Source organism: Palaemon carinicauda, chromosome 11 (genome assembly GCF_036898095.1).
Source record: "Palaemon carinicauda isolate YSFRI2023 chromosome 11, ASM3689809v2, whole genome shotgun sequence".
NCBI lineage: Eukaryota > Metazoa > Arthropoda > Malacostraca > Decapoda > Palaemonidae > Palaemon > Palaemon carinicauda.
In genome coordinates, this window is record NC_090735.1 from 112,529,943 (window position 1) to 112,541,229 (window position 11,287).

At 34.9% G+C, this 11,287-nt stretch overlaps 1 protein-coding gene across 1 annotated transcript in view; it reads left to right on the forward strand.

Moving 5' to 3' along the window:
• LOC137650121 (uncharacterized) overlaps positions 1 to 10,985 on the forward strand; it is a 221,210-nt gene extending 210,225 nt beyond the window's left edge. Inside the window, exon 6 of the mRNA XM_068383254.1 lies at positions 1,401 to 10,985. Coding sequence (XP_068239355.1) covers positions 1,401 to 2,271 — 871 coding nt within the window. The 3' untranslated portion in view covers positions 2,272 to 10,985. The remainder of the gene's footprint in view (positions 1 to 1,400) is intronic.
• Positions 10,986 to 11,287: the final 302 nt, after the last annotated feature.

Consider the following 11,287-nt stretch of genomic DNA (forward strand, 5'->3'; position numbering starts at 1 on the left):
TTTAGTCCCCGGCGGTCCCGACCTTCCCCCTCCCCCGACTGATGGCCAATCGAGACGACGGGAGGGGGGGGGACGAGAACCGCCCGGGATGAATGAGACTATGTAGCACCCCTTGAGATAATCTCGGTCCTCAGTATGTCGGAATGTTGAGGGAAGACTGAGGAACAAGCATGCTTGGCCCGTATTGTCATAGCCAACAACCATCGAGTAAGAGGAGAGACATGCTCTGGGAGGGGTGGGGGGGTGGGGTTTACAGGGGAATCACGTGGATAGGTGGTGGTAGGCAGGGCTACCAACTGGAGATAACTTCAACACGACATGGAAAATCCCAAAAATATGATCATAATGGAGTGTGACAATAAAAACAATATGAACTGTTAAAAATACTTAAAAGTAAATAATGAAAAAAGCGTAATCACGTAAAAATGGCTAGGCATGCAAAGTTAATATGGCAAGAGAGGGACTCGAGCGAGTGGCAAGGGAGGAGGCATGACGTCATCTTGGAAGATGGAAAACAGGGGTACCAACCTTACTACTGAAGCAGGTAGATACCCAACAGTAACACGAATAAAGAGCTACGCGAGAGTCCCACTCGAACCAAAACGTAAAACTATGTGGAGCGAAAATAAAACTAATAGTCATTATAACATCAAAGTGAAATGCTCCTAGAAAAAACAGCAAAACAGTTCCCCGCGGGAACGCTAATCACTATATGCACGAAGGCAGGCATGCCAACATAACTGAGCCTTAATTATACGTAACACTGATACCATAGTATAATAATAATAATGATACGCTAAAGTTGAAAGAATATAATCGGTGTAAAGTTAAAATTCTCCCAAAAAGTTCGAACGAATAACAATGATGAAAAGAAAAACGAACGAACTAGCGAGAAAGGGCAGGACCGTGGAACCATGAACGGTTAGAACGGGAACGCTATTCACTATAAAACACTTCTGAATTAATAAAACAAAGGTTACACTGCCTATTCACGCTTAAAACTCATGGATAAAGTACTTAACTTCGATGGAGTAACTTGGGATTCCGCCATCGATGCGTAAAGAGGGGAAAATAATGCAAAATACACCGAGGAAAACAAAACCAACTAAATCGTAACAGGTGCTTTCTTAGTACTTGATTTATGGATGTATTTTTATATAAAATAGAAATTCTGTTAAAGATATTGTACTTGGACAATTTTAGTTCTGTTTAAATTTTGTAATTTTGTGTTTATTACAGAACAGTATTATACTGTACTGCCAACTGCACCATAAAGCTAATAAGTATTCAGAATATTGCCCGTATCTATTTTCCTCTGATGTACAGTATATTGTAGTGTTTATAATGCATACAGTAATGGTTTTGATATGCAGTAGTTAAAAAATTTCTATATTTTCCAGAGTGAGAAAACCGTATCGCTGTTATTGTGGGAAGAGTTACATAACAAATCAAGGGTTAAAGAATCATTGCCATCATGCCCATAAAAATGAGACCATGACAGTAGTAACAACAAACACGGGAGAGGTTTTGCAAGTTCCATCAACCCAGTTAACATCATCTGACATTAGCAGTGGACAGTTAGCTCAAAAGAATCGATCAAGTAATGACAGTGAAGGAAATTTACAGGTAGGTGGTAAAGTAGTGACCTCTTCAAGTTCTCCTCAGGTAGCTGTGACTGGCCAGGTTATCAAAGGAGGATCAACGGTAATACCAAAGGGATCAACATCCATACCAAGTATCAATTTATCTGGATTGGTTGCAGCAAGTGGTGGTAAAATTGCATTTAAAGCATTATCAAATGGACAGTTGTTATTGTCTCAACCGTTGGAGGGAAAGTTAGCATCTCTTATTAAGGCAGATACAGTTTTTGAAAATTCATCTGAAGAGAACAGAAGTAATATTTTAACTCTAAAACAAGATGGCTATCAGCAACTTGAACTGAAAAAGTTAGCTTTTCCATTAACTTCCAAAACTTCTCAACATCTGGCTGTTACAACATCCACTCTTTCAGTGGCAGTTCCTGCAAATTCTTTTAATTCTCTAAAGACTCCCCAGAAAAGAATGTCATCTTCGACTTATTTAGCACGGGCACTTAAAACTGAAATATCTTCAAATTTGCCTAGTATTACTTCAGGGTTAGAGTCCATTGATAGCCAGTCAGATAACAATAAACTGAATGGGCAAGGAGTTATTTTGGGTGTTACCATGGAAGAGGGCACTCTTATTGATGATGGTGAGGAAACACTGTCAGAATTATCTGTGATTGATTAGATATGTCAAAAATGGGTAGCAATAGCCTTATTTATGTAGTCTTCTTGTCTGAGATATATACTGTATAGCGTTGAAAAATGAAAAAATAATATTGAACTGTTAGTGAAGATTAAAGTGATAGAAGATATTTTATCAAATATGATTTCATTTTACTTCTTTTGTGTAATTTTGTTTCATGTTATAGAATTGGAGAAAATGTATATTTATGTATTATGTATGTAAATATTTCTTGATATATTTAAAAATGTATATATTCTTATGCTTCCTGCATATACTGTACATACAGTTCTATCTATTGTAAGTTTGGTATATGCATGTTTATTAAAGTACTAAAGTATGTTCAGCATGTTGTAAAGGGTGTTTTGAAGTAATTTACAGCATGTTTATTTGATATTGTCACCTATGTAATGTTCCTTATGCTACAAATTTGTTTGATAATTCTGACTTTTGCATCATAGTCACAAATGATGTGTACATTTTTGGTGACAAGTTGTAGACATGCTAGTAGATGATAAAATTGCCTTTATATCTATATTGATGTGAGATATTGCAGGTCTATAAATAATGGTGCCTTTAGATAAATTTAAAGTAAGTGACCTGCATGGTGCGTATTATAGTATTTATTACATTCTACCTGGATATTTATAAATACAATGACAGAGCAAATGTTATTGAATCATTAGGAGTTGCATACATTTGAATGTGTTATGGAGATATTGATTGGCTTGGTGAAGGATGTTCTTTGCTGTGTTTATGAATTATCATTTTCTCAAATATATTTATAAGAATACAGCATAGGGGGCAAAGAGGTAGTTTACTGGGTTAAGACCACTCACACATTTTAGGAATAACATGCTATAGGTATCAGACTTGTGGAAAAATGGTATTGGTGGGTACCTGATAATGTGCACATTATTGTATAAAATGCTGTATTCAATGTATCTTGAAGTGACTATGGAATGGATTAATAGTAATAACTGAAGGCATTGAAGTTAAAGTATTCTTTTATATTCTTTCAATGTTGTTTTGAGGAAAATTTAATTTTACAGATTTAGTATTTTGTTAAAGAAATTGCAGATATCTGCATAATTGATTGTTGGCAGGGATTAGCCTTTATATTTTCAATGGAGAAAGGGACATTCTGAGAAAAGAAGTTCATCTTTAGGGTCAGGAAATATCAGATTCATTGTTTATTAGAATGTTTAGCAAATTAGTCTTTAGCCTTTTCATTTAAAAGGATCTGAAAGTCCATACTCTTTTGTTGTTGATTGCAGATTATTTGGTGTTATGTAGCTTGTCAAAAATTTATAAGGGCTTTAATTCTTTAGTTTGTATATTCGTTCTCAGAAAACATGACCCTCCATGTTTTTAGGAGTGAAGTAAGAATAACACTAATAAAATGGATGAAAGCATTTTAATCAATAATTCTTATAAGATAGAGGATACTATTCAAATTTCAATAAGCTAGTTGATTATCAATGAAAAAAATTGTTTTACATTTTTCAGTATTCAGTGAATACCATTTGAATCTTACTCTTATTGTCTCCAAAAGCTGATTCCATAGCCCCTCTTGTTTCTCAAATGTTTTGATAGTTTGCTCAGAAGACATAATTTCTTGCATAAACTGAATTGTACTAATTAATACATTTATCATACAGTTGATATGTCTCCACAAAGTGTATCATGTCTGAAATGGTTGCATACCAAAAATCCATCATAACGTAGGCGACAGATGAAATTAGAATTTCCTTTACCGAGCAAATCATAATTTTTTTTTCTTTTTTTTTATTACTACTGTATACCAAATACTGTTTATAGTAGAATTTGTTACTGCTTTCAGAATGTTTGGTACAGTAGTGCCTAATATTACAACAATTGGAGTTTGGGATAGGCTAACTGGTTGATTATTACTGGGTATGATAAAATGGAATTTTGAATTGACCGATGAGCATATAATTTATGCATACTTTTACCTTCGACACTAGCTTTTAGATCAATCATTCATAGACTTACTGTATTTTGTATTTCTGAACTAAGTTGAAGGTTTTGTAAGACCTTTTGCCCAATTGATTCTAAAAGTAATTCCTAACTGACACAAGCTAAACATTTGAAATAGGGTAATGCTATGTACAGCTTTCAAATTTCTAACACTTCATGTGTATTTTAGCACAGTGTTTACTTTCATAGCAATTTGGTTTGGCTTTAAAACAAAATCCATCAAAGAGGGATCCATTATATGGAGATGTTATACGGTATTTAATCAACTTGATACAAAATGTTTTATGAGAAATCTTAAGGCAATACATTTCATAATACTATCGTACATTTTAAGACATCAACCTCACCAGACATTTTGTCAGATGGCATTAAATAATCATGGGTCTGAATGATATGTCATTTAATTTAAATTTTTATCAAAATTAAGCAACCATATGTTAGTTAATTGTAATAAATCATGTAAAGTTGGCCTTTAATATTCTCTGGTTAAAATTCATGAATTTTATCATTCTTGGGAGTCCCATGAATTTCTTAAGAGTAATATTGTTGGTTATTCTTAGGATTGGAAAGTTATAAAACAATAAATACAGGAGAGCATTGCCATAAATGTAACTTTACTGAAAAGACAAAAGCTATTATAAAAAATTGACTTGCCAAATTTACTTACATAACAATGACAGTTTTATCACATGGTAAAAGCCTCATCAACTGGTTCTCTTCAAATAGAGCTCTTCAAACAATCATTGTTATTTATACCAATACAAGACTGCCTTAAAGTAATCATTGTTATATAATATCAATACAAGACTGCCTTAACAGAAAAAACATGAAAGTAATAGTATTAAGTGTTATATAAGAAAAGTGTCCTGACAGCTTCTTTCTTCTTTTTCTTCTTCTTTCCCACCGTTATCCTTACATTAAGGGGTTGGTTGCTTGATGCTCCATCTCCAATACCTTCTGTCAAAGGCATCCTCTTGCACCAAACCTCTTCTGTCTGTATCATCTTCCCCTTTATCTCTCCATCTAATTCTCTGCCTCCCTCTTGATTTATCCCATTAACAGCTTCCTCCCAACCCCTCCTTACAGGGGAAAGTGTCAGGACAACACTCACAATTATATAAGATGATAGAGTGGGTTGATGAAACTGATCTTGTTATATAAGTGAAATTTCAAAGTTTTTTGTGCTAACAATTTTTGTCTTTACTGAAAAAGCATGGTTCTATATTCCATGTTATGTTACTGTGAATACTTTCTTGTTTGTTTTGATAAAACCATGGATGCATTAGCTTTTGTCTTTTATGTCAAAGGTAATATAAATGTTTTTTATTATCATGTAAGAAAAGAGGAGATCCAAGGGTGTTATTAAGGTCAAGTAACATATATTCAAGTATTTTCAATATTCACTGATACCTCAGATACCTAATTGTGTGGATGTTAAGCGCTGACAATGGTATATTGCATTGGGTAGATACATTTTTCTAGTGGCCAACAGTATCTCAGAATATAATTTCACAGGTACACTTGTTCCACACAGTTGGTTACTGACAGTTGCCTGTTGATTTGGAGAATTGTGTGGTTCAAGAAGACATAATGAAAAAGGTGCACATTTCTTATGAGTAAAACTCATTTATTTATGTATTAAATTTTTTTTTTCTCTTTAAACATCTTTTTTTCTGATTATAAGGGAAAGTATGGTACATACACCCTTTATACTATTAAAGAAATTTATACCTCATCTGCAAATAAATATGAAACCACCTGTTATTGTTAAGAGAATCTTCTGGTATGACATTACTGTACTGTTCTATGTAAATTAGGAGTTGCTTAGCTGACATTTCAGACTTAATATACTGATACGTTTGATCATGTGACTGGTCGACATCACTTAAAGAACTATTACTATTACTAATAATTGTAGTTTTGAATTTTTTTTTAAATTACATTTATGAAGTATTTCTTTATATTACTACAAAGTGCAGGTTATATAAGAAAAGTTATTCATAAAAGAAAATAAAACCAGTGAACAAGACATCAAAGTATTGATTTGTCAAAATAGAAAAATAGATGCTTTTGTTTGTATAACACCTCTGTATTGCTGCCGTTCCCTCAGCAATGTGGCTAGTGTATCTAGAAAGTTCAAAGTAAAACAGTAATATAGAATGATTATGAACGCAAAGTTTTTATTTGTATTTTCCATTAAACACATTGTTGATGCTTGATTGATTCATGATTTAAGCCTAGTTTTGTACATTAAAATGTTCACTGGCTACTCTTAATGTATTGAATGTTTCTTTATTACATAAATGAATATAAACAAGATTATAAACAAAATAGTACAAAATCATATGTATATATTAAATCCTAGAAGAGCATTAGTTCATTTACTGCTGGTTCAATCAACCAATTTATTATACCCATATATTCTTTCTTTTTCTTACAGCGATATACACTATACTGTATTATTAGTACTATGATAAAATATACAGTATTGTAATAGATCATGTTCACTTTGTTTTGCTTTGTTTGTAAACACTAGCCATGTAAAGGGGGACCCATCAGCTGTCAGATGTGTAGAACTGATCATAGCAGATGATACAAAAATAATTTCAGCTAAAAGAAGTTATATGCCATTTATGCATTAGAAATACTGAAGTACAGTACTGTTAGTATACTGCTAAAGTAAGATTTATTCCCGTTTCGGTGAAACGAATTTCAGACCATACTTTCCCTTAAAGCCTAATTTTTTTTTTTTAGATGGTATGCTTTTCAATTTTGACATTCAGTAAAATCTGTTTTAGTTTATTATACATTTTTTACTATTGGTTATTTATCAGCATCAAATCACAGTAACAAGTAGTTATCTTTGAAATACTGGCATTCCATGTAACCATACCAATATCAGGAACTGTAAATATTACTGTAATTTCCCTCCTAAAGTCTGTTTGAAATAGTGGGGTTATTTGGCAACCATTCAAATTGTTATTAGTTTCTAATAATTCTTTTATGATAGATTTTCTTTCGGAGAGCAAGTTGCTTGTTGTTATTGCATGTTTTGACAATCAATAGGACTTTATCATTAATTATCCTTATTTTTTTCTAAAGGAAGAGTACTTTGAATTTAAGATTATGTAGAAAAATGTGCTGAAAATTATTGGAATAAAGCATTTGTGTTTGATATTAAATTGAAATATTCTGCTGGTTAATTGCTCATTTTGGTAAGCATGGCATTAAAACTGTGTATTTTGATCATTAATAAGTTATAACTAAAAGGTTAATGTACAGTACTCTGCAGTGTAAGGAAATGCTATGAAGAAAATTGTAATTAATGAAGTTTTGTTTGGTTGTTTACTAGAAAACCATAAATTTTTCAGTGTGTATTTAATTTGTTCCTACACTTGTACAAACCATCATCCTTTAACAGGATTATGATTTCTACAAAGTTGGAAACGGCTGTTAAAATTATAACGAGGTTCTGGTAGTTTACTGGAGGGTGGTGGGTAAGCCCTGCCCACCTGATGGGCCACTGAGCTTCCATTTTGATTCCAGCCGCTGGACAGTACAGTTGTACTTCTCTGCATCCTCATTTCTGGCTGTTTTGATCTTTTACTGTTTCTTTCAAATAAATGTGAAAGCAGATAATCCTGTTCGATGGTTATTAAGGAAGACAAGGATATGCAGTTGTTTCCCAAAAACTGTAGCCGTGCGACAGTTTTTGGTGGAAATGGGCTGGTATCTACATACAGTTCTTGTTCCTTTGGAGCTGCATGTCTGTTTGCTGTTTATTCCCTCACTACTGTGACCTTATGGTGTTGATGAAAATGTAAACCTAAGAAAACTGGTACTCCTTAGTTATCACTGTGGTCCATTGAGGGAAAGAGGTTTTGCTGCTACAAAGTGTTTAAGGGAGGGATGACACCCTTCTTCTTCCCTGTTGTGTATTTCTGACCCCTGAAAGGTGGTAAGGGCATATCACCTGTTAATGATGTTCGCTGTGGTAGAGGGATAGGTCTGTAACAAGAACCTACCTTCCAAGAGAGGTGCTTAGGTACTTGGTATAGGGGCTCATGCACCTATTATCGGTGTTCGGTCTGGTACCGGGAGGAGATTGTATGGAAAATTATTCAATATTGGGAAGAAATGTTGACAGGCACAACTTTCAGTCTTGTACAAGGCTGAGCATACTGTACACACTGTGTATAAGGCTCCATCCACACGGACGAGCTTTGCTCGATGAACTTTGTTTCAGGTGATGTCAGAAGCGTAGCAGCAGCGAGCAGAGTTTGGTATAGGTTTTTTCGTATGATTACCGAAGTAACGAGAGCTTTGCTCGTTGGTGGGTAAAGAGTGAGGAGATGTCATTTCTTGACGTACAAAGTTAAGCGTCTCACCAATGCCAATGATATACCATTTTTTTAATCCTCTACTTTCAAGTTAAAACATCTCAAGGTTTTATTGATCCCATGAGGCAACTTTAAACTTGATAGTTATATAAACAACACCCTGTCACCCATCAGCCATTGGGATGTGAGGGCTGATACTTATCGAGATCATGATGCAAATTGTTTATGGGCTGCCAATCCAAGAGCCTGTGTGCAAACTTTATGTTTGTGCAATCTACAATGAATGACAAGTTGCAGCAATTTTTAAAATAACTCTGGCCACTAATATTAATAATGTTATAGAAGATGAGATGAAGCGAAAACTAGCTCTCTGCCACAGATAATATAGACGTGACAGGCGAGAAAAGGCAAATTAGCAAGTTGAAATCTTTCTTCTTAGGCTTTCATAGACCTTTCTGCAAATTTCGAGCATAATTTTAAACACACACTGGTTGAAAATCCTTGTTGTGATATGTATTAAAGTTCTGTATAATTGTTCCTGTTTGGTGGTTGTAGGTTCCAATTTCGAGATAACGTTGTAAAATGTATTTGTAGCCATTCTCATGTAATTTATGAAATCTAGTTCCAATTCACTTTATAACTTCTGTAGTATTATAACATACACGACTTCTCAAATTTTGTCTCCTTTGCAAACACTTTAGGAACTAAATTTTCTTCTTGCTTTTTTCTAGCACACAGCAATAACAATACGTGAGAATTTTCTTTTTCTGCGTACAAATGTTCATTTTCTTGTTACCCGTACAACAATCACTCATACTGCTGTCGCCAAGCTCTCGCTGCTCAACTGTCATCATTTGGACGCAAGCTTAAGACCTTTCCCAAACTTTCTTTGATAAGAAACAAAGTTCTTCGAACAATGTTCGGTCGTGTGGATGGAGTCTAAGGACTAAGGGCACTGCCCTTCTTTCCCCCTTCCCGGACAATCGAGTGCTCCAGCTCGTGTCGAAAAATAACCCTTACTGTGTTTTGTTTTGATTGTTGTTCTCTAGTTTAGTCTTCAGCTGCTGAAATTCGTCCTAATTTGTAGGACAAAAAAGTGCGGTATATTAAACTTCTTAGTCCTGATCTAGATATTAATCTTTAACACTGTCGTTCAATTAGTTCTTTATGCATGTTGCATAATAATTTTCATATTTCTGACCATCTTTGCATTCAGGTCATCCCAGACTACCAAAAATCGTTTAGTTTGCTATTAATTTTAATAGTCTTTTCTTCACCATCATAAGGTACAATACCACACAGTATTCTAGAAGTTTTATTCCAGGTGAACTTGCTGCTCAGGTAGTAGAATTGGTGGAACTTCAAGAATTTCAAACTTATTGTGAATGTTTTTTATATAAAAAAGACTGACATAAGTTTATCTTCAGTTTGTGACAGATCTATTTTGTTACTGATCTGAAGATATTTTATATTAATCATTTATTTCTTAGTTTATTTATTTACTTATTTCTTTTCCTCACTGGGCTATTTTTCCCTGTTGCAGCATTTGGGCTTATAGCATCCTGCTTTTCCATCTGAGGTTGTAGATTAGCTAGTATTAATAATAATGATAATAAAAAAAAGTATCAATATACACTGCTCCTGCTACCTGTGCTTAATCTTGTACCGAGGGTAGTGCACGCTGAAAATAATTTCATAATGGGAAGAAATGTCAGCACCCACAATTCTGTCTCCTACTGAATGCAGTGACTATGAACGAACCTCAGAACACTGCTACTACTCTCCTGAAAAAGAGGACATCATCATAGAATGACTGATTAGCCCATGTTTTGTATTTCCGACCGATCTCTCCCAGCATATGAAAGGGTGTTACATGCCAGGAACATATCCAGAACTGAGGTGTTTCTTTACTTGGTACAGGTGATCACGCAATAATTGTGATGAAATGAAATTAAATGCACCAATGTTGGACACTGCAGCCCTGTTCCTATAGAAGGAAGCAGACGTTATGATAAAGACGGAAAAGAAGGCAACCCAGGATTCCCTCTTCCATTGACCAGTTACCTTCAAGGGCCCAGGCCCTTTAGAGACAGCTACCGGTATTCAGAGAACCCCATCACACCTTTGAGTTTGCGCTGAAGAAGACTCCTGCAATCTAGAGGTCCAGTTCTGTTCCTTCAGTCATTTCATACCTACTATCAGAAAAGCATATCCTGGTAGGTCACCCGAGTATTTTCATCGCAAGGACGAGTGAGAAGGTCTTGTGTCATTGATTAGTCTTGGAACAAGTGAAATTTCATTACGTAGATCAGTCTCAGAGCATTGGACGATGTCAATGAATGGGAGATTCTCTGCACGTATCTGACTGTGTGGAACTTTGAGCAGCAAGTGACACCTGGTTATTCCAGGAAAAGGGGTAGGGAAGAAAAGGGAGAGATGGATGATGAAGTTGACATTACCTTCCTACAGCTGCTGAGAGTAGGGATATGCATGTCAAGATGAGCAAAGTAACACCAACACAGTGCAGGAACTGGTGGGCAGAAGTCCTCCAGGACAGATACCACCTACTTGTCATCGTCTCACCTTCCCATCAATTACAGACGAATGATGTTCTAGATTTATCCTTCAATGTCACAAGAGACTTGTCCCTTAATGACAAAGTGAGGAGGAAGAAGGCA